At 42.2% G+C, this 24863-nt stretch overlaps 1 protein-coding gene across 1 annotated transcript; it reads left to right on the top strand.

Annotated features, from left to right (window-relative positions):
• Window positions 1-7994: 7994 nt before the first annotated feature.
• LOC134225409 (lysyl oxidase homolog 2B) lies at window positions 7995-24621 on the top strand. Its single transcript, XM_062705469.1, has 6 exons — window positions 7995-8513; window positions 9041-9187; window positions 9257-9513; window positions 16478-17019; window positions 17087-17244; window positions 24289-24621. Exons 1-6 carry the CDS (start codon window positions 8315-8317, stop codon window positions 24504-24506), a joined length of 1521 nt encoding a protein of 506 aa, XP_062561453.1. The 5' UTR covers window positions 7995-8314; the 3' UTR covers window positions 24507-24621.
• The last annotated feature ends 242 nt before the right edge of the window (window positions 24622-24863 follow it).

Below are 24863 nucleotides of genomic sequence, written 5' to 3'. Positions count from 1 at the left end.
TCGATCCACCTTGCTTGCAGTGCACCTCGCCTTCTTGTTTCCGTTGGAGCTTTGTAGAGAACCATTGGATTACTGTCAGACATTCAGGCTACGTGCCCGGCCCATCGCAGATGGTTCTTCCAATAGCTGATACAACTCGTGATTCATTCGACTTCTTCACGTACCGTCTACCATCTGCACCGCACCATAGATGTTACGCAGCACTTTCCTTTCGAAAACCCCCTGTGTGCGTTGGTTCTCCACGAGCATCGTTCAGGTCTCGTGTCCGTAGAGAACTACCGTGGGATGCAGTACATAAAATGAGCTTTATGAACTATTCACAGGCTTTTTACAAAATGAACAAAAATGCGAGTGTTACAAAAATCCGATCATGGGCTGGAGCCATTACCAAGCGACAGATGTAGAAGAGAGACAATAAACCACGTCTGCAACATTTCCAATCGGCCTTGAGTGCGATGGAAAACGGTTTACGCTAGTCAAAGTTCGTGAACAAATGCTATTGCTCAGATGACCACTGGACTAAGAAAACCCAATGGGTCGTAAAAGTTTAGACATCTCGGAGACAATGATCCACTTGGTGATTGGAAGATCCCTGGAGAATCCGGAAACGTGTCTGACTCAGGATGTCACAGCAGTGCGAGTGTGCTGACAAAGTCGTGAATGTCGTTAACCTCCACAATCGATCGTTTGTCCCGCAAATCATATGCAATGTGGCACTGTACCGCACTGGAGATACCACTTCCACTTCTGATACCGCGAGAAACTTTTTTCGCAAGCTGTCATGATGAAGAACTGATTCGGAAGGCTATATCTAATGAAGTGGGCCCTCCTTAGCCGTGCGGTAAGACGCGCGGCTACAAAGCAAGTTCATGCTGAGGATGGCTGGGTTCGATTCCCGGTGCCGGTCTAGGCAATTTTCGGTTTGGAAATTGTCTCGACTTCCCTGGGCATAAAAGTATCATCGTGTTAGCATGATGTACGAATGCAAAAATGGTAACCTGGCTTAGAAACATCGCAGTTAATAACTGTGGAAGTGCTTAATGAACACTAAACTAGGCGGCTCTGTCCCAGTGTGGGGATGTAATGCCAATAAGAAGAAGAAGAAGAAGAAGATATCTAATGAATGTTTTTTTAACGCGGGGATCACTGATTCTGATTCTCAGATTCTGATGATGCATTTCAACTTATTCTACACTACTATTCCAACTTCAACAAAAATAAAGTCTGAGTGGAAGTGTGATAATTTTTTGTTTTAAGGTCACACCTGACGGAATCCAAGATTAAAAGTGCTCGCGTTTTCGGGGGCACACCACTCGATACGGAAGCAACGCACAACTGTCATTCTTATAATTTCACGCATGCTGCGACGCAGCAAAGCTAAATCAACAAAAATGACAGTTGTGCGCCGCCTCTGAATCGAGTGATGTGCCCCCGAAAACGCGAGCACTTTGGAACTTGGATTCCGTCAGGAGTGACCTTAAGAAAAGAGTGGATAAACATTGTTTACATAGTTTAATAAATAAAATTAACGGTAAATAGCGAAAAACGGTAAAAAGTGCGTTTTTTGTGCCCGGTTCGCGATTGTGACGATTGTGATCATGCTGTTAAAGATTCATGAAAATCTCCGGTGAGATCCACCCTTATTTAATATCTTTAATATTTTTATTAGGAATCATGGTTTAAAGGATTGACAAGATTTGATTTCAATGCTTATTGGCAGGGCCGGATTTAGCCGGAAGGGGGCCCCAAAATGTACAAAAAAAATTTGGTTTTGGTACATAAGATTTGTGGGGGCCCGGGGCTGTATTCGGAAGACGTTGGCAATATCCGTGTAGATCAGCGGTTCTCAACCTTTTTCTTGAGAGGTACCCCTTCGAACTTATGCATTAATTGAGGAACCCCTTCTCGAAATTAGGCTTCCATCCCTCTTGAAAGAATAATTCCGAGGCCTTTGAAAGGAAGTTCCTTTCAGGTTTTGAATCCCTTTAAAGTAGGCTTCCGCGCCTCTTGATTAGAGGCTTTTCAGCCTCTTGTAGAGAGGTTTCCGAGCCTTTTGAAGGCGGTTTTCGAGCCACCTAAAAGGAGTCTTCCTTTGCATCTTAGAAAGACGCTTCCAAGCCTCTTGAAAGGAGGCTTTTGAGCCTCTAGAGAAGGAGGCTTCTGAGCCTCTAGAAAAAAAGGCTTTTGAGCTTCTTGAAAAGAGGCTTCTGAGCCTCTTGAGAGGAGGCTTCCGAGCCTCTTGAAAGGACGCTTTCAAGCCTTTTAGGAGAGGCTTTTGAGCCTCTTGAAAGGAGTCTTCTAAGCCTCTTTAAAGGAGCCGTCTGAGCCTCTTTGAAGGAGGCTTTTGAGCCCATTGGAAGGACGCTTTTGAGCCCATTGAAAGGAGGCTTCTGAGCCTCTTGAAAGGAGGCTTCTGAGCCTCTTGAAAGGAGACTTCTGAGCCTCTTGAAAGGAGGCTTCCGAGCCTCTTGGAAGGAGGCTTCTGAGTCTCTTGAAAGGAGGCTTCTGAGCCTCTTGAAAGGAGGCTTCCGAACCTCTTTAAAGGAGCCTTCCGAGCCTCTTTGAAGGACGCTTTTGAGCCCATTGAAAGGAGGCTTCTGAGCCTCTTGAAAGGAGGCTTCTGAGCCTATTGAAAGGAGACTTCTGAGCCTCTTGAAAGGAGGCTTCTGAGCCTCTTGAAAGAAGGCTTCCGAGCCTCTTGAAAGGAGGCTTCTGAGTCTCTTGAAAGGAGACTTCTGAGCCTCTTGAAGGGAGGCTTCTGAGCCTCTTGAAAGGAGGCTTCTGGGCTTCTTGAAAGGAGGCTTCTGAGCTTCTTGAAAGGAGGCTTGGAAGGAGGTTTTTGAACCTCTTGAAAGGAGGATTTTAAGCCTCTAGAAAAGGTGGTGTAGTGACCCCTCGGTCAGCGCGTCGATATCTGCAGGGTAGACAACTGAAGGGTAAGAAATGTATGCGGCTGGCTCTCGGATGAGATCAACTGACATCGGTCTGTTTGTTGTGATTAAAGATCGAACTCTAGAGATTGTATGAACTGAGCCAAAAGTGAGGTGCACATGCGAATCGGTTAAACGAAAAATTAAACTTTTTATATTTATAATTTTCTATCTAGTAAATAATTGAACCTGAACTAAATAGGGTAAGAAGTGTACGCTAGAACACGACATGTGATTTATACGTGAATTCTCTTCCCAGAAATAGCATTGAACTAGCGCTCATATGTACATCATTGTGCCTGATTAAATTCTTTTTAATTATTATTAAAAATTAGGGTAAGGCCAAATTGAATTACCATTGGAAATGATTTAAAATACCACTTTTTGTTAGATACATCCCCTTGAGATACGTGAGCTATTGTGGCAACAGAATATTGTGCCTTATTACATTTGTTTGTACGAGGTAAACCCACTTAGACATTACTAAATAGTTGCGATACTGATAGAATCAAAAACACAATTTCAGGCAGGATTACAGGTGGAAAGTCCAGAACAGAATTTATAGTGGCAGTTAGAATATTAGAAGGAGTAAGAATCCTAAACGTGAGTCTACACTAAAGTTATGTTTGGTTATTTCCTAACGCGTATTGTATCTTGCAGAAAGTTTTTAATATACGTCATATTGAAGAACTTGGAAATTCTTACTTCATGTTGGCTGAACGCCAACAGGTGGCTTTTGAGCCTCTTGAAAGGAGGCTTCTGAGCCACTTGAAAGGAGGCTTTCGAGCCTCTTGGAAGGAGGTTTTTGAGCCTCTTGAAAGGAGGATTTTGAGCCTCTTGAAAGGAGGCTTCTGAGTCTCTTGAAAGGAGTCTTCTGAGCCTTTTGAAAGGATGCTTCTGAGTCTCTTGAAATAAGGCTTCCGAGCTTCTTGAAAGGAGCCTTCCGAGCCTCTTGGAAGAAGATTTTTGAGTCTCTTGAAAGGAGGCTTTTGAGTCTCTTGAAAGGGATTTTTGAGCCTTTTGAAAGGAGGCTTCCGAGCCTCTTGAAAATAGGCTTCCGAGTCTCTTGAAAGGAGGCTTCCGAGCCTATTGAAAAGAGGCTTTTCAGCCACTTGAATGGAGTTTTCTGAGCTTCTTTAAAGGAGGCTTCCGAGCCTTTTGAAAGGAGGCTTTTGAGGCTCGTTAAAAGGAGGCTTTTGAGCCTTTAGAAAAGAAGGCTTTTTAGCTTCTTGAAAGAAGGCTTCCGAACCTCTTGAAAGGAGGCTTTTGAGCTTCTTGAACGGAGGCTTCCTAGCCTCTAGAAAATAGGGTTCCGGGCCTCTTGAGAGGTGGCTTCCGAGCCTCTTGAGGGGAGGCTTCCGAGCCTCTTGAGAGAAGGCTTCCGAGCCTCTTTGAAAGAGACTTTTCAGTCACTTGAAAGGAGGCTTCTGAGCCTCTTGAAAAGTGGCTCCCGAGCCTCTTGAAAAGAGGCTTCCGAGCCTCTTGAAAGGAGGCTCACGAGCCTATTAATAGGAGGCTTACGAGCCTTTTGAAAGGAGGCTTAAGAGTCTCTTGAAAGGAGGCCTCTAAGCTGCTCGGAAGAAGGCTTCCGAGATGCGTAGAAGGATGCTTCTAATCCTGTTGCAACAAAACAACCGACCATTAGTGAAAAAAAAATCAATTTTTTCATTCGACGTTTTGCACGTTCGATCTTTTGTTCCGCAGCCTTTCATACATTGTACTGGTTGTAGAAGGCAGGATTCAATTGGAATTTATTGATCGCATTGCATATTATGTACAATATAAATGTTTGAAATAAAAATACACAATTATCGAAACTGTATCAATGAGTTTTGATTGGAATTGTAATACGTCCGCCATTACGCATTTTTGTCCAAGGTACCCTCTAGGGCCAGCGAAGGTACCCCTAGGGGTGCATGTACCCCAGGTTGAGAACCGCTGGTGTAGATGGATACTTTACTTCAAAGTTGTGATGGATTTGACATTTTTTTAAAAGATTTAGTGCATCTCATAAAATCTTGTATTATATTATATGCTAATTATTATTCTTTATCATATTATATTAAAACGTAGGTTGGATGAAGAAGATCCGTGATCCAACAAATACAAAAATAAATAAACTCTAGTATAAATCATATTTTTATTTGATCCTAGATGACTAAAACATTTAAGTATTTCAGCTCAAGTAGTGCATTCCATGGAGCTCCTACTTTTACAAGGTGATCATCGCATTATTTTTGTATATTATTTATGATTAATCCGAGAAAGTGTAATAAATTTGTTTCTTTTCCAGTCGTGATTCTCCAGTAAGCAGAGCGATCGGCCGGTCGTTGAAATTTGGTTTTGCTTTGTGAGGAAAGCAAAACGATCGGCCGGTCACCGAAATTTTGTTCTGCCTTGTGCGGGTGAGTAAGTTGATCAGAAAGTGAAAATTTAGTTCGCATCCAGTTGTGCGGCCGATAATTAAAATAATTAGAGTTGAATCGATTGTGTTTGTTTAATTCAAACTACACGCTATACACGGCAGACCGTTTACCAAAACGAACCTTGCCACACTTCCTACCCCATATATCCAACATCCCAGTGATTTCTCGTGGAAGTGCAAATGACTCGTCGGCTTCTATCAAAGCGAGTATCACGTCAACAATTTCCTACCTATTCCTCAATTGACGCGATTCTCCTCAGTTTTCATATGCCACTGGATTAGTGTAATTTCCCATCCCATAGATCGCATCACTTACCGAAATTAATCCTGATATATTATACGTTGTAACTAGAATGATCTATCTATCCCAGGACAATCGTGGAGATGCAGAGGTATACTCGGTATCTAGTAGCAACGAGAGTCGGACTAAAAATCCTTCCCTTCCCATATGACCGTAAGAACGTGGCCGGCGTCGTCATTGTCCCAAGCTAGTTCCAAGCCCCGTTTATTGTGTTCTCTGTACAATTTCGCAAGTTCTAGTCAATCACGGAGTAGCAACTACGAATTGTGCGATCATAATGTTCATGCTCACTCTTTCCTAATTCTTTCTTCTTTTACTTTTCTTCCTTTATCTTTCTGCTTTCATCTTTCTTTTTTCAACTATACTTTCTCTTCCTTCTTTATTATGCCATTTTGTCTTCCGAATTTCTTCCTTATTCCTTCTTCTATTTTTTTCATTTCTCTTCCTTTTCTTCTTCTTCGTTCTCTGTATATCTTTCTTCTTTTTCCTCTTTTACCTTTTTATTTTTTTCTCCTTTCTTTTTTACTTATGCTTCTTTTATTCCTTCTTCTCTGTTTCCTTTTTTCCTTTCCTATTTTCTACTTCCTTCCCTATTTTCTTCTTGCTTATTATTTTTTCCTTTTTTTCTTCATCCTTGCTCTTTTTCCTTCCTTCTTCCTTCTTTCTTTTTTCTTTGTCCTCTTGTTTCATTCTTCTTCCTTTATTTTCCTTCTTCCTTCCACATTCTTCCTTTCTCATTTCTCAAATCTCGTTTCTCACCACCTCTCACTTCTCATTTTTCACTCTCACTTCTCACCCCCAACTTCTCACTCCACATTACCCACAACTCACTCCTCACTTCTATGGATATGAGACTTGGACCATGCTTGATAAGGACCTGCAAACACTCGGAGTATTCTTGTGACGCGTGCCTGGGACCATGTTTGACGTTGTGCAAGAGAACGGTGTGTGGCGGCGAAGGATGAACCACGAGCTCGCCCAACTCTACGGCGAACCCGGTATTCAAAAGGTTGTCACAAGTCATAAATCTCGACAAGTGAAACTTTAAATTGTCATCGATTTTTTAGAATGATTTTTTTGTCGGCGTTGTTTTTTTTCATATAGTCAACTGCTACAGCTCCTAGTTATTTGTGTAAAACAATTTTAAAACCAAAATGCTTTCGTGATGGAACGTTTTTGAGCCAGATGCAAAATAATTTGACCAAACATTATGCAGTTTAGGCTGGAAGGTATTATGATAACAATCATTAGTATACACTGGGGTATGTTTTTGGTTAATTTGGATTTTTTGGAACATTGTAGCAGGATGTATTTAGAATGTTGTTGAAATAAAAGTAGGCCAAAAAATTGAAAAATCTACCCCCGTGTATAAGAAACACATTTAGACGGGCACATTTAACGATCTTTGCAAGAGGAAAAATTTATCCGCGACACTAACCTACGATGTACCACGCATCTCCACATTATGCATACTAAGAAGAGAAAATCGAACGCGTGCTGCGTTGATGTGATGTGTTCCAAGAAATGACAGACAACATGTGTTTTGTTTCAATGAGTTGTTCGGTAACACAACATCAACACATTTTTCAAAATGTGAAGTGAGGCAGAATATAATATCCGTGACAAGAAAATAGCGCATGACACATCTATTTTGCCTCATATAATTGACGTAGTTGGATTAGAAGTAACAATATCCTAGTTTTAAAAATGATTTATGGTCTCTAAGAAATAAAATAAATTCGTGTTGATCGAAAAACAAAAGCTCACAATGAAGATTGTTGTTCACTAACAAAAATCTGCTATATTTTGTTCTTGATTTTCCATATATCTTCTTGTATTGGATACAATAATTGTACAATAAACAACAATTTTCAACTTGCATTAGAAAAATCGACAAAGATGTTGAATATTATCTTGCTCAGAGTTTATCACAGTTTATCATTTTTTCTGCGTTGCAGTTGTTAATTTTTAAATATTAGATCAAGACATATTATCTACATAAATAATTGAAATTTGGTTATCATTTAGTATTGATTACTGCAACTAGCGCTTTAGCTCCGTTAATATTCAAATATTGGATTTCAAACAACGAACTGTTCTAGGTAGACTAGTAGAAAACCTTCACATTAGGAGTCCACCATACGTACAACATATTTTAAAATTTTGATTTTGGAATGAATTGTTAACAAACTTCTAAATGATCAAATCCAAATTACTAAATGATCAAAAACATCATTGAAGAAAACTAAATTTTTTCCTCGTGTTTTGTACAATGTTCGGCCACCGTGCGACATTCAAAATTTGACTAGATGGGGTGATGTACCCGAAGGGGGCGCCGGTAAACAATCACATTTTTTCGGGAAGACTTTCTTCGAGTTGGGTGAAGATCATTTGGCAGTTATTTTGCGGCCGCCGATCGGCCAAGATCTTTTTGACCGAGACCCGATTATGTGAACCTTCGGCTGATACTCAGCGAATAGAACGCGGTGCAGTACATCTTCTGCAGTGTTTTCAATAAATTTATGTGAACAACAAACGTGATTGATTGCCCTCTCAAAATAGGAGCACGGTTACGTATAGCAACGGGAGTCTAATTTTACGAATGTGATCATTTCAATATTGCCACAAAGGTGTTCGGTCAACGGGATTTCGAGTGGGATGGATAATTGCCGAGGACGGCTGGCGGTGACCCTTGTCATCGCGATTGCTTTTCTGGTGACGGTGACCCACGCGTTGCAGGGTTCCGCCCTGGAGGAAGCACGGTTGCAGCGGGAGAACATGGTACGGAAGTATCTGAAAAAGTTGAAAAAGGAGGATGGCGCCATTAAACTGGTTGGCGGACGGGGTGATTTTGAGGGTGAGTGCGTTTTCATTAGATATAGACTACATTCACACAGCAAGTACCTAGTTCTGAGCAAATTGATAAGAAAAATGTTTTCCATGGTGTGGTGAAAATGCTTGTAAAAGAACTGTTTCGGCTTTTCACATATTTGTATAGACATTTTGCCATTTTCTCACATTAAATCCTAACGCGGCTTCAATAATTTACACAAAAAGTTTTTTGATGGAATTCTTGGAGTGTTACACATGTTTTACCAATGATTTTAGTTCGACGAATTACTGTTTGGAAGTTTTGCCTTTTCTTTTTTGAAAATTGACGTTCATGTAGTTTAAAACGGCCAAAGCTATGCATGTATGTCAATATTATGAAGTGCTTTTGTGCCTATACTTATTCACAAGAAATCCACAATCTAACTGTAAGAAATCATCCGCTTGTTGTTTTGCCTTGTAAACAAATAAAGCAATATGTGAAAATGATGCATTCAATGTCTAAAATAATAATTTAGGATTTTCCTTGGGATTTTCGACATGTTCTGCTCCTAGGTAATGTAGAAATTTTTCATGACGGCAAATGGGGCGCGGTGTGCGATGACGAGTGGGATTCATCCGAGGCGGAAGTTGTTTGTCGGCAGCTAGGCTTTCCTGGCCACATCAAGGCGACCCACAGTGGCCACTTTGGAAAAGCGAAACGTGAGTGAGGACTTTGAATTGTGAGATTAAATAAGCGAAGTAATTATTGTTTTGTTTTTTTTCTCAAAGGGAAGTTTTGGATGGACAATATGTTCTGTGGCGGTAAGGAGGCAGAACTGGCACATTGTCACTTTGATGGATGGGGTCACAGCGATTGTGAAGCAAGCGAATCGGCCGGAGTAATTTGCAAAGCGGATGATGCAGGAGAACCAAGCACAACTGCCAAGCCAATTCCGGAAAAGTTTAGACCAAAAAAGGGTCTACTGATGAAGGACTTGGAAGTACGGTTGGCTGGCGGAAGAATTCCCAATGAAGGTCGAGTAGAGGTAAATATCAATTCTCACACTACTCACACTACGTCCCAGTTCAAAGTTTGACTAGCTCTGTGAACCTCCGATCCACCATTGAATAATCAATTTTGCCATCAAACATCGCTTTTTTTTGTCTTTAGTAACGAGACTTTCAGCCCAAGGCTGGCTCGTATTGAGACCAAACATTGCTCATTATAATCATTTTCGCGCATGTTTGCGAAAAGCTTAACTAACCTACCTACCTGAATCGGTTATGGTTAAAGGCTGCATTATAAAATTTTCAATCATGACTTTGGTCACTTTTTAATTGTTTTCGGAATCTGTTTTAGGGTCAAAGAAATATTTTATAAGTTTTCCTTAAGGAATAACAACTTAGGACCTTCATTTTAAATTCTGTAAGCATGTTTGAACTTTCAGAAAGCGATGATAAATTAGCAGCTAGAAGAATTTTCAAACAATTTTACGGAGGAATGGATATATTGATAAGGATAATGCTCGAAGATATTCCCAGAGATATTTTTAAACGAAATTCAAATAGAATGTCCACTGAAACTTGTGCATGATTTGTTAAAAAGTTTTCTACATCTCGATATCTCTCCCCATGTCGATGGTTTGCTCAATCCCTTCAATCTACATACATTTGAGCTTTCTACATCTCGATAACTTCCTATCTCGATATCCCTCTATCTCGATGTGTTCTGATCATATTTTGTTCAGGATTTACTCTCCTTATGTCGATATGTTCAAATATTAAGGCTACTAGACCATCTTTGGACAATAACAAACACATCAACAACAAGATACGCCAATTGTTTTGTTGTCGTTTTTCATAGCAACGAGCTTTTTTGGATCTAGTACCCATTTCAATTTTCCTTCCATTCCTCGATCTCTCCCTATCTCAATGGTCCCTTCAATATCGAGATGTGGAGAGGCGACTGTATTTCTTAGAAGGATGGTAATGTAGAATAAGGGGTTGGGCATAGGAGTCGATGCCGGAAAAGTTCGACCAACTGAATAATCAGATCGCCTCCAACTTAGACGAAATGCGATCCGAAATGAAAGAGTTTAATACAGAACTGGAACGTGTTAAGTGTGAGGTAAACTGCTTGAAAAATATGCGGGAATTGAGTGCCGCATTGAATGCCTCGAATGCATAGCCTCGCATAGCTCGCCGAATGCATCGAAAGCCGACGCGGAAACACCGGTGTTTGATAAAAAAAGCGCTGGGCAGATTATCTCCTAACATTCGAACTAACAGCAGACATTAACAACTGGGATGACTGTTTGAGAGCTAAATATCTGGCAGCTATGCTCCGTGGATAAACTTTAGAAGTTCTACGTTCACTATCATCGCCTCAGAGGGAAAGTTATGCTCATCTGAAAGTCGCTTTTTGATGAAAGCCGCGGACAAACGATTCGGGGAATTCACTAAGCCGTAGTCGAGGGAGGTATTAAGCAAACCTGCGTATCGATGGCGTCTCGTACGAAGCTGTAGTGGATTGTGGGGCTACAGTGACGATTATAAGCGAAAAGTTTTGGAAATTGATTGAGAAGAAAGTTCCTGAGGCAAAATAACCAAAATTCATCAGAACAGTTGACGGAGAACTAGTTCCTTGGCCTTGACCTTGGAAACAAGAGTAGTGTTCAACTTTGGAAAATATGCTGTTACACATTCGGTGTGGGTTGTGAATATCTCAGAGGACTGTATCACTAGTAATGATTTTCTGAGAGAACAAATGTGTATAGACGATTTCGAAAGAAATAAGCTACATGTATCTAAAAACAAATCGCTTCAATTACCAACTGATAGCAAGTTCTTCAACATAACTGCCGAAACTGAAATGGAGATCGCACCCTGGAGCGAGGCCATCGTCACTGCAAAATGTGAACACCGCCTAGGAGAATCAGTGCTTTTGGAAGGTGCCCTTGACCACCCCAATTTGCTAGTGGCTAAGTTACTAGTAGATGCCAGAAACGAAAAAGTTCCGATTAGAGTAATGAACATATCACAAACTGCTGCGAAGATTACAGCTGGAACCTTAATTGCCAAATGTTCCAAGGTAGAGGTACTCTACACATCTTATGATGATGTCAATCAGTTAAATGACGATTCGCTTTTACAGTCATTGATAACGAAGAGTTCGGATCATCTTACTCGAAACAAAAGAAGCAGTTCATGAACCTGATTTTAGACAACCGTGCCGTATTCAGAAATAGCTCTAGTGACATGGGACGAATGAACCTAACACAACATCGAATAAACACTGGAAGTCATCCACCAATTAAAATACCCCCTAGGAAAATTCCGTTGGCTAAACGAGAGTGTGTGAAGGAGTTGGTTGATCAAATGCGAAAAGAAGGAATCATCGTACCATCACAAAGTCCATGGTGTTTGCCAATAGTGTTGGTTAGGAAAAAGGATGGCAGCCAAAGGTTTGGTATTGACTACAGAAAACTCAATGCCAATACTATAAAGATTCTTTTCCTCTCCCCAGAATCGACTTGACACTCGAAGCACTAGAAGGCTCTAACTGGTTCTTTATCCTTGATCTACAGAGCGGGTTCTGGCAGAGGTAGAGATGGACCGTAATGACCGAGAAAAAACGGCCTTTTCGACTGGAAATGATCTATGGCAATTTAAAGTTATGCCGTTTGGGTTGTGCAACAGCCCGGCGACGTTTCAACGATTGATCGAATTTGTATTGCAGGGTTTATCGTGGCAGTTCTGTCTAATTTATATGGACGATATAATTGTACACTCCAAAACCTTCGAGGAGCACGCTGCACATCTATGTGAAGTTTTCTCTCGTTTACGTGCAGTCAACTTGAAGCTTAACCCTAAAAAATGCGTTTGCTTTTAACGAGAAATTGCCTTTCTTGATCATGTCGTATCTGCGGATGGAGTTCGTACCGACCCAGTCAAAATCAGGTCCGTTTTGGGATGGAAGCGTTCACAAAATAAGACTGAAGTTCAAAGTTTCATTGGATTATGCGCTTATTACCGGAACTTCACAAAGGGTTTTTCAACTATAGTAAAACCTATGCACAAGCTGATGGAACATCATACACAATTCGTCTGGGATTATGAGTGTGATCAAGCGCTCGAGAAATTGATGGAAGCACCTGTCCTTTAAGCTTACCCCCGTAACGATACTGAGTTTCTGTTAGATACTGATGCCAGTTACTGTGGAATTGGAGCCGTGCTTTCGCAAATTCAGGACGGCAAAGAGCGTGTTGTAGCTTATTACAGTAAATCATTATCGAAAGCAGAGCGCCATTACTGTGTTACCCGAAAGGAATTAGTTGCTGTTACTAAAGCGGTGCAACATTTCCATCATTACCTGTATGCTAGACATTTTAAATTGAAGACTAACCATGCTGCTCTTACTTGGCTTTGCAGTTTCAAAAATCCGGAGGGTCAAGTTGCACGATGGATCGAAAGGTTATCGCAATACGACTTCAGCAGCGCACTGGTACTCGCCATGGTAATGCGGATGGGCTATCAAGGCGTCCTTGTTTTGACCTTGGATGTAAGCATTGTAGCAATGAGATCGAAGAAGGCAAGCTGATGAACAACCTACCTCAACATTGTAATCGATTAGCAGCAGTAGGTGATGCATTCAAAATAGCCCAGCATAACGACCCAGTTCTTCGGAAGGTAATCCAACGGGTAGAGGCTAGAAAACGTCCTGAATTTGAAAAAAATATCACGGCTCGATATTACAACCAAAAGTTATTGGACAATGTTCGATACTCTATCGATGAAAGACGGTGTACTCTGCTGCAACTTTGTAGGACCACAAGGTGAGTTTTTGCAACCTATTGTTCCCAAGGTAATGGTTAAAGATGATATGGAACAAATTCATGGAGGATTCACCGGGGGTCACTATGACATTACAAAAACGCTCAAGAAAGTTAAAGAACGGTTCTATTAGGTCGGTCTGACAAAGGATGTAAAGCTTTGGTGTATGTGTTGTACAATTTGTGCGGCCTGCAAAGGACCGGCGACTAGATCTCGAGGTGAGCTGCAGCCTAATACTTGCTGGTGAACCATTTCAAATGATTGGAATCGACATCCTAGGACCATTTCCTCCCACAGAAAGAGGAAATAAATGGATTCTTGTGATGACTGATATTTTACCAAGTGGACAGAAGCTGTGGTTTTACCAACACAAACGGCTGAAGTTGTAGCAGATGCATTCCAATGCAGAAATTTCGAAAGCAAAGTATTCGGCTGTTTGATGGAATTACTTGGTGCCAAGAAAACTCGTACCACTCCATTGCATCCACAGTCTGATGAACAGTCCGAAAGGTTTAACCGTACTCTTCTGGATTATTTGGCCAAGTTTGTTGATCAGAATCAAAAGACATGGAATAAATTACTGCCGTTGGCGCTACTTAGTTATCGTGCATAGACACATGAATCGACAAAATTCTCACCTGCGCAGTTAAATCTTGGTCGAGAGCTGACACTTCCTATAGACTTATGGCGGAGCCCGTCACCTGGAGTATTTCGCTCTGGTCCGTTCTATGTCCAACAGGTCAAAGCGAACATGGAGCGGGTTCACGATGAAGCTAGGAGCAACTTAAATTTGGTGGCAGAGTCGATGAAGAGGCGCTACGACTGTAAATCCAACAGACCGATATTCAACGAAGGTGAATTATTGTGGCTTTACAACCCCCAACGTCGCGTTGGTAGATCGCCGAAACTACAGTGTGATTAGGAAGGTCCTTTTAAGGTCCTTAGAAGAATAAGTGATTTGGTTTACGAAATTGAGAAAGACAATACAGGTGGTAGAAAGAAGATTATACATGTGGACAGATTGGCGCCATTCAAAGCAAGTGTTGACCTAGTCGGGACGACTAAGAACTTGGAGGAGGGTAGTGTTACAAATGCGCCCTTTCGATTCTAAGTTTATGGAATGAAGGGAGGAATGCAAAAATGTCAAAATGACAGGCAGTCAGGATTAAGAAAGAAATAGAGGAAGACGTGAAATCAAGTCCGGTGATACCGTTTCATTTAATTGTCCGAATATCCGTGAAAACTCTAAACCAATACGCGCGGCGGTTTGTTAGTCCGAATAGTTTCGTCGGTTTCGCTTTGTTACGCGGGTGTTTTGTTGGAAATTCGTTAAAATATGAACTGTTTTCTGTATTATGTATCAGTTTTCAGCAATCAATTTTGCCAAATAGTTAATTTCGTTTCAATAGTTTGCATGTTGGATAATAAAAGTTCGAAATGTTGATCCCTGCCTGGTGACATCTATTATAAAGGCCAAGCCACTCACTCATTCGGGAGCATTGGTTTATTTTTAATCAACGATCGACCGACTGACACGATCACCGTCTTTGACCAGAGGTTGCACAGATTGAATACTTAACACCTAGCATTAAATAACGGACAGGACAGGACACAGCACCCAGTGGAACAGTGGAGAATTTTCTGCTTTATGAAAAGTTTTTTTCATTACCAGGGCTGGAATTAAACCCACATTTCACAGCACGCAAATGAGCCCGTCCGACTGATACCACCACTACTATACTTACCACTAGGGCACTGCCATGGAGCTCACATGTGAAAAGTGATTTTCTTTCGAAGAGAATAAATCTATCAAGCAAGGTACTACGGGTTAGCCAACGAACTTCACAATAATACAGCAAATATCCGTATTGTGCTTTCATTTCCATCGACATAATTTGGAAGTGGTGGTAGTTGAGTTTCCTCGTGTAGTTAAAGTTGATCGTCTTATTACATCACGAATATAGATGGTTTTCACAGCACAGAGATTTTTTTTTGTGAAAATGCTGTGTACTGAGGAATATCACAAATTAACACTTGTGAGTGATTAACATTGAGTAACAGTATCACATCACAACGCCCGTGTTCGTTGTAGGGTTGTTGGGCCATAAGTTTTTTTTAAATAAGAGTCCAAGCTCCTTCAAATAGGTTTTCATAGCTTTCCTCAGTTATATTCCAGTAGTCGTTCCCTTCATTGGAATTACAGCTGCCAATACATCTGTTATTTGAATGAAGATGATCATCAAATTCCACTTATAATACCTATCTGTGTCTTGTTTTTTACATTCAGTATTTTCTCGATTGCAAGCAGGTAGATTCACAAGCAGGTGGTTTTTCCACGTAACGTAGTTTCCAAATCTTCTGCCGCAGAAGAAGTTCTGCGAAAACTCTAACTCTTCACCATCCTTTACGACAAACTAATACTACTGAAGGAGGCTTTTCCCTAAGGCACCCGATATCACCAACAGCCGATATGCATTTCCTAATAAGTTCTCCGTCCTGGAAAGGTTTATCCGTATTGCCAAAATCTCATTAACAGCAAAATTGGCCGTATTGCATTATCCGACTTCGTGCTTGTCAAGACTTATTATCAAATTAGTAGTAATCTACAGGATTCATGAATAAACTAGCAGACCCGTCGAATTTTGCCTAACCCGAAATTAATTAGCACAAATATCTATTTTGTATTCGCAAATTAAGCAAATGTTGCTCTGCGTGTTGATTTCGTTTCAACGTCCAAACTTTACTTACTTACTGTTGAGGTCGAAATACGTATCTGTCAAGGTACAATTAAGTGGTGGAATTAAATGGGATTGTACAAACTCGTCTTATGACAAGTGAAGACATTCCTCTAAAAAGCTAAACAAAATTTTCTTAACAATATGTCCAAACTTTTTTTTTCCACATGCCAAATTGGGTTCCATTTGCTTGATTAGTTCTCAAGTTATGCAGAAATGTGTTTCATTCACGGGGTGTGGTCTCAAACCATCTTAAGAACCTTCCTCGTTCAGTAGTTTTCGAGTCTATAGCTATAGATAATAAAAAGCAAATTCTCGGCAGCCCGTGGATTAGATAATAAAAGCCAAAACTATTTCACTATTATTTATAATTCACGGGGCAAGGCGCAATTACCGGATGGAGCTGGATTAATCGATTTCTTCTTCTCGTTTCTCTTAAAAGGTCCGCTTCGCCGGCAGTGGAACCGCTTGGGGAACGATTTGCGCAGACGGATGGTCACTACTCGAGGGCAACGTTGTGTGCCGGCAGCTGGGTTTAGGCTATGCAAACGATGCCGCCCAGACGGATTTCTTCGGTGGCTCGAACCGGAGTGAGATTTTACTCAGCGGTACGGAATGTTACGGTAATGAAACCTCCCTGAGTGATTGTCTGCACCACGAGGTTGGGTGGCATAGCAGCTGCAGCGAGCTGGGGACGCACGTGGCAGCGGTGACTTGCGTGGAAAAGATGGCCGATTTGGCCTTTGACCATGTGGAATTGGAACAGTCACTGCACCTGGAGGACCGATTGATGTATTTGCTGCAATGTGCTATGGAGGAGAACTGTGTGGCCTCACAGGCTTATGAGATCCAACGAGACAACCCGAATTGGCATCTGGAAACGAGGCGGCTGATGAAATTTACTGCCCGGACGGTGAATATAGGCACGGCGGATTTCCGCCCCAACATTCCGAAACACCTGTGGGAGTGGCATCTGTGTCATATGTAGGGTTGATTTATGGTCGAGTTTGTTTGATTCCTGACTGATGGTGCTATTTTTGTTTCCTTCTAGGCACTACCACAGCATGGAGGTGTTTGCCGCGTTCGATATTTACGACAGCAAAGGGGTGAAAGTGGCCGAGGGTCACAAAGCATCATTTTGTTTAGAGGATAACCAGTGCCTTCCGGGAACGGAACCCAAATATGCCTGTGCCAATTTCGGTGATCAAGGTAAGGGTGGTTGATTGATTTCCATATAGTCGTTAACATGACACGGTGAGTGAACTTTGAAGAGGGATTTTTTGCCTTTTTATGATGTTTTAGGAGTGTTCCTATGATGTCGGTTGTGATGCTTTTAGCTGGCTCTACGTTCCATTATTGACGGCTTCTATGTTCATTATTGTAAGAGTATTTTGCTTACGAGTGGTGTGAGATATTTTGTAAATCCACTGTCAGGGAGGAAACACAAACTGCCAATCTTGTGGGTTGTTCTAGCGCCATTTATGTACATCGAATTGTAATCGCAATTTTAAAAGCCCAGATATTAGATGTAATATCTGACACGCTAACATAACATATGGAAAGAACAACACTTAGACACTAGAATCCCTCTTTATCAATGGACGATAGCATAGAATATAAAAATTAAAAATGCATAAAATGCCTGGATTAAAATCAGTTGCAGAAAGGTCTAGAATATTTTTTGGAATAATCAAAAGAAATATTGTCTTTATTACCTTCTTCGGATATTAGAAAAAACTTACGAATAAGATGTTGGGGTCATATTGACCCAGAAATGTAAATGCTTATAAAACAGTCAAATTATAACCGAATTGCAAAGTTTATATACCGTTCGAAAGATAAACTCATCAATTTTGTGGCTATGTGGTGATATGCTGGTTCTGGAAACAATGGCCACCGGGAAACGACTTCCACGGGGACCTTGTCGGTCATATAAGGGGAACATAAAAATCGCTCCATATATGCCATTCGATCGCTAATTCTTCATAGATTCTCTTAAAACGGTTATGTATGGTCCATGAGAGAGCTTCCGATGATAGTGGCCACTCCTGGTACATGCAAGGTGCCCCCGGGGAACCCGCAGGAGGGGACATTTCCGTTTTAGCATCAAAATATGCCGTGCGGCAGCTCTTTCGTCATGATTTTCTACCAAACAGATGGTTATGCGCTTGAAATCGATAAGTGACCATATTGGCCACTCCTGGTACATGTAAGGTTCCCCCGGGGAACCCGCAGGAAGGGTCATTTCCGTTTTAGCACCAAAATATACCGTGCGGCGGCTATGTCATCATGATTTTCCACAAAATATATGATAATGCGCTTGAAATCGCTAAGTGACCACATTGGCCACTCTTGGAGCCTATGAGGTGCCCCCGTGGAACCCGTAAAATGGGACATTTCCGTTTTAACACCAAAATATGTCGTGCGATAGCTCTTTCGTCATGATTTTCCACAAAATAGATGATTATGTGCTCGAAATCGATAATTGACCACATTGGCCACTCTTGGAACCTATGAGGTGCCCTTGGGGAACCCGTAGAAAGGAATATTTCCGTTTAAACTCCAAAATATGCCATGCGGTGGATCATTCGTCATGATTTTCCACAAAACAGATGGTCATGCGCTTGAAATCGATAAATGATCACATTGGCCACTCCTTGTATATGCAAGGTGCCCCCGGGGAACCCGTAGGAGAGGACATTTCCGTTCTGGCACCAAAATGTGCGGTGCTGCGGCTCTTTCATCATGATTTTCCTCAAAATAGATGTTTATGCGCTCGAAATCGATAAGTGACCACATTGGCCACTCTTGGAGCCTATGAGGTGCCCTCGGGGAATCCGTAAAAGAGGACATTTCCGTTATAACACCAAAATATGCCGTGCGGCAGCTCTTTCGTCATGATTTTCCACAAAATAGCTGATTATGCGCTTGAAATCGATAATTGACCACATTGGCCGCTCTGGGAGTCTACCAGGGGCCCCCAGGGAACCCGTAGAATGGGATATCTCCGTTTTAACACCGAAATATGCCGAGCGGCGACACTTTCGGTGTGCTTTCCCACCAAAGAGATGGTTATTCGCTCGAAATCAATAAGTGATCACATTGACCACTCTTGAACCACATTGGCTACATTTGAAACAATTAATTGCATATTATTCGGCAACTCGGCCGTACGAAAACCATTTTTTTGTTAAATATCTTAGCTGTGCATATGCACAGCATATGTTTCGAAATGGACAAATTGATATGAAATTTGCGAAAAAGAATCCACGTGTCTTGGAGGGACTCGAACCCTCAACCTCCTACTCTCTAGATAGGCGTGATAACCCCTACACAACAAGACCACTTAAAGGTCACGTTTGCGGAAAAGCCATCAGAATCCGAGTACCAACCTCCACCGCGGTTAGCTCTCTTTTTTGCAAATTGAATACGGAGATGTGGAGATTGGGCAAATCAAGCATCCGAAAGATATTCAATTTGCAAAAAAGAGAGCTAACCGCGGTGGAGGTTGGTACTCGGATTCTGATGGCTTTTCCGAAAACGTGACCTTTAAGTGGTCTTGTTGTGTAGGGGTTATCACGCCTATCTAGAGAGTAGGAGGTTGAGGGTTCGAGTCCCTCCAAGACACGTGGATTCTTTTTCGCAAATTTCATATCAATTTGTCCATTTCGAAACATATGCTGTGCATATGCACAGCTAAGATATTTAACAAAAAAATACATTTGAAACCTATGAGGCTCCCTCGGAGAACACGTAGAAAATGACATTTCCGTTTAACACCGAAATATGTCGTGCGGCGGCTCTTTCGTCATGATCCACGGGGAACCCGTAGATGGTGACATTTCCGTTTTTATACGGAAATGAATAAGTGACCACATTTTCCATTTTGGAACCTATGAAGTACCGCCGTGGAGCTCAGGACAGTGAGCTCAGTGGAGAGAGGACATTTCCGTTCTTACCCTTACTCTTACTTAGGGCCGATGTCCACGTAAAGTTTTTTCACGCTGCTTGCACGTCGCGTTCACGCAAAGTACCCAGCATCAAATGGAGTAATGCACACGTTTACACGTAAACGTGTGCATTACTCCATTTGATGCTGGGTACCTTGCGTGAACGCAGCGTGAAAAAACTTTACGTGGACATCGGCCCTTAAAGACATGCCGTGCAGCGGCTCTTTCACTATAATTTTTCATCAAATAGTTGGTAATGCTCTTGAAATCTAATATCAACCCGGGGGAACCCCAGGCCCAATTTCGGTAATTGTGGAGTGCTTCCACACTGATATTCTTCCCTCCCCCTTCATACGGGAGCTTGGCAGAAGGAAGGTCGTGTGATATGTGCCATCACAAATATTGCCCTCCGCTCGCTTTCAAATCGACTTCTATAAAAAACATTCTTCATGCCTGCCGTATCCTAACGGAACTATCAATTCTATACTTTCGCCTCTAATTCTATCATGAACATGTACGTCCAAGTTTGGAAGATGATATTAGCATTTCCATATCAGATTAATCTTGTTTTTTTTTCTATCAAATAGGTCATTCATTCTGAACTTAATATCTACAACCTACAAGGTACCCGCAGGAGTCTCACAGAAAGAGAGATTTTTTTAATATCAAAATGTTGCGTTTTCATATCATTGTCCACGGCGATCGGTGAAAACCTCAAACTTCTATGAGTCGATATTGAAGGGACCATCGACTAATGGTAATATCGAGATGCGGAATAAAAAATCCTTGGAGAGCTGTTCGAAGGAATCATCACAGTAGCCCAGAAACTATTTTTTAATTTGACTCAGTATACTCAATTTCAAATGAAGAACAATTTCAAGCGCATAACCAACTTTTGAAGACTTGTGGCCAGGGTAGACAATGATAGACGAAGATAGAGCTGCCGCAAGCGGCACAGTACATTTGATATAAGCATGAAAATGTCCTCTCCTACGGGTACGCAGGGCATCTCAAAGGTTCCAAGAGTAGACAATATCACTAATCAACTCCAAGCACATGACCATCTGTTTGGTAGAAAATAACAAAGAAAGAGCCACCGCACGGCATATTTTGGTCTTAAAATGGAAATGTACTCTTCTACGGGCTCCCGGGGGCACCTCATAGGTTCTAAGGGTGGACAATATGTCAATAATCGATTTCGAGGGCACCTATTTGGAGGAAAATCACGACGAAAGAGCCGCCGCATGACATAAGTTGGTGTAAAAATGGAAATGCCATCTTATACGTGTTCTTCGAGGGAGCCTCATAGGTTTCAAATGTAGCCAATGTGGTCACTTATCGATTTCGTGCGCACGTCCATCCGTTCGTTGGGAAAACACCAAAAGAGCCGCCGCACGGCTTATATTGGTGTAAAAATGGAAACGTCCCCTTCTACGGGTTCCATGGGGCCCCCTCATAGGTTCCAGGCGTTGCCAATGTGGTCACTTATCGATTTCAAGCGCATAATAATTTATTTTGTGGAAAATCATGACGAAAGCGACGCCGCACGGCATATTTTGGTGCTAAAACGGAAATGTCCCCTCATACGGAATACCCGGGGGCACCTTGCTTGTACCAGGAGTGGCCAATGTGGTCATTTATCGATTTCAAGCGCATAACCATCTGTTTGGTGGAAAATCATGACAAAAGAGCCGCAGCACGGCATATTTTGGTGCTAAAACGGAAATGTCCCCTCCTGTGGGTTCCCCGGGGCGCCTTGCATGTACCAGGAGTGGCCAATGTGGTCATTTATCGATTTCAAGCGAATAACCATCTGTTTGGTGGAAAATCATGACAAAAGAGCCGCCGCAAGGCATATTTTGGTGCTAAAACGGAAATGTCCCCTCCTGCGGGTTCCCCGGGGGCACCTTGCATGAACCAGGAGTGGCCAATGTGGTCTTTTATCGATTTCAAGCGCATTATCATCTATTTTGTGGAGAATCATGACAAAAGAGCCGCCGCACGGCATATTTTGGTGCTAAAAAGGAAATTTCCCCTCCTGCGGGTTCCCCGGGGGCACCTTGCATGTACCAGGAGTGGCCAATGTGGTCACTTATCGATTTCAAGCGCATAACCATCTGTTTGGTGGAAAATCATGACAAAAGAGCCGCCGCACGGCATATTTTGGTGCTAAAACGGAAATATCCCCTCCTGCGGGTTCCCCGGGGCGCCTTGCATGCACCAGGAGTAGCCAATGTGGTCACTTATCGATTTCAAGCGCATAACCATTTGTTTGGTGGAAAATCATGACAAAAGAGCCGCCGCACGGCATATTTTGGTACTAAAACGGAAATGTCCCCTCCTGCGGGTTCCCCGGGGACACCTTGCATGTACCAGGAGTGGCCAATGTGGTCTTTTATCGATTTCAAGCGCATTATCATCTATTTTGTGGAAAATCATGACGACAAAGCTGCCGCACGGTATATTTTGGTGCTAAAAAGGGAATGTCTTCTCCTGCGGGTTCCCCGTGGGCACCTTGCATGTACCAGGAGTGGCCAATGTGGTCACTTATCGATTTCAAGCGCATAACCATCTGTTTGGTGGAAAATCATGACAAAAGAACCGCAGCACGGCATATTTTGGTGCTAAAACGGAAATGTCCCCTCCTGCGGGTTCCCCGGGGGCACCTTGCATGTACCAGGAGTGGCCAATGTGGTCTTTTATCGATTTCAAGCGCATTATCATCTATTTGGTGGAGAATCATAACAAAAGAGCCGCCGCATGGCATATTTTGGTGCTAAAACGGAAATGTCCCCTCCTGCGGGTTCCCCGAGGGCACCTTGCATGTACCAGGAGTGGCCAATGTGGTCACTTATCGATTTCAAGCGCATAACCATCTGTTTGGTGGAAAATCATGACAAAAGAGCCGCAGCACGGCATATTTTGGTGCTAAAACGGAAATGTCTCCTCCTGCGGGTTCCCCGAGGGTACCTTGCATGTACCAGGAGTGGCCAATGTGGTCTTTTATCGATTTCAAGCGCATTATCATCTATTTGGTGGAGAATCATGACAAAAGAGCCGCCGCACGGCATATTTTGGTGCTAAAACGGAAATGTCCCCTCCTGCGGGTTCCCCGAGGGCACCTTGCATGTACCAGGAGTGGCCAATGTGGTCACTTATCGATTTCAAGCGCATAACCATCTGTTTGGTGGAAAATCATGACAAAAGAGCCGCCGCACGGCATATTTTGGTGCTAAAACGGAAATGTCCCCTCCTGCGGGTTCCCCGGGGGCACCTTGCATGTACCAGGAGTGGCCAATGTGGTCTTTTATCGATTTCAAGCGCATTATTATCTATTTTGTGGAAAATCATGACGACAGAGCTGCCGCACGGTATGTTTTGGTGCTAAAAGGGAAATGTCCCCTCCTGCGGTTTCCTCGGGGGCACCTTGCATGTACCAGGAGTGGCCACTTTCGTCGGAAGCCCTCTAATGGACCATACATTACCGTTTTAAGAGAATACATGAAAATTAGCGATCGAATGGCATATATGGAGCGATTTTTATGCTCCCCCTATATGACCGACAAGGTCCCCGTGGAAGTCGTTTCCCGGTGGCCATTGTCTCCAGAACCAGCGTATCACCACATATCCACAAAATTGATGAGTTTATCTTTAGAACGGTATATAAACTTTGTAATTCGGTTATAATTTGACTGTTTTATAAGCATTTACATTTCTGGGTCAATATGACCCTAACATCTTATTCGTAACTTTTTTTGTGGGGTCGTTCCTGTTGCACCTTAAAATACTTTTTTCATGTCAGATGCTTCATTTCCACAAAATATTAAAAGTCAGGAAATTTCAGAACAATCGGAATATCAGGTAAAAAGTTATTCTACTTTGAAGTTTCGTTTTGGGTCATATTGACCCCAACATCTTACTAAGGTTAAAGAGGCTTGCAGCACTAGGCTAGTTGTTTAATAAATGTTAAAAAGTATTTTATTTAACCTAGCTATTGCTTAAGGAATGGTTTCGATGAAAATGTGAAAATAAGTCTGAATAAGATTTTAACTTTGGCATTTTCAACTTTGAAGGATTAGTTCTCATGTTCTTTCTATAAACATATTTTACTAATGGACTTAGAAAATAGTTCAAAATGTTGTTCTAATCCACGTGCCCGTGCGTATTTCCAACATCGGTTAAAAAAACATATTCCATGGGAATTATAAAAAAATCTAATAAATTTCTCACTATTCAAAAGTAAAAAAATAGAATATGAAATTGCGTCTGGTCAACTCATTTCCACATCTTTTTTTCATTGCAGGAGTATCCGTGAACTGCGCCGACATCTACCGGCATAACCTCGACTGCCAATGGGTCGATATCAGCGAGCTGGACTTTGGCCTGTACACCCTGAGGGTGGCCATTAATCCCGAATTTAAGGTGGCGGAAATGAACTACGACAATAATGCAGCCGTATGCAGCCTGCTCTACACGGAAACCTACGCTCGGGCGTTCGATTGCAAAATCACGCGACCCTAACCCTATGCCGATACCACCCGATCGGGTCAGCAGGTGGCTCCGGAGCACAAAAACATGTTGGTCGTGGAATAAACTTGCGCTATACCGTGCGGTCGGCGCTGTGTCTGCTTCTTCATTAGGTTTAATTGAGTTTGAAATTAGTTGACGGGCGGGGGCAAAACTTCTGCCCATCCTCTCCGATGACCTTCTCCACTAGGCAGGATGGCGTGTAATGGCGTAAGGGACAAGGCACTAATTGCCAACAGTCGAGAGATGGGATGATGCTTCCAGGTGCTTACCCGCTAATGGGGCTAGAGTTAGTTCGGATTATGGATGAAAATAGTAGAAAGACGAAGTTTTGCGGCTGTAAAACATTTT

This window comes from Armigeres subalbatus, chromosome 1 (assembly GCF_024139115.2).
Source record: "Armigeres subalbatus isolate Guangzhou_Male chromosome 1, GZ_Asu_2, whole genome shotgun sequence".
Classification (NCBI taxonomy): Eukaryota; Metazoa; Arthropoda; class Insecta; order Diptera; family Culicidae; genus Armigeres; species Armigeres subalbatus.
This window is presented reverse-complemented; position numbering and strand designations above follow the sequence as displayed.

Coding starts and splice junctions, on each gene's coding strand:
- LOC134225409 (XM_062705469.1), top strand. CDS start 8,315: ATGGATAATTGCCGAGGACGGCTGGCGGTGACCCTTGTCATCGCGATT. Junction 9,514..16,477: donor CCAATGAAGGTCGAGTAGAG/GTAAATATCAAT, acceptor TTCTCTTAAAAG/GTCCGCTTCGCCGGCAGTGG. Junction 17,245..24,288: donor TGCCAATTTCGGTGATCAAG/GTAAGGGTGGTT, acceptor TTTTCATTGCAG/GAGTATCCGTGAACTGCGCC.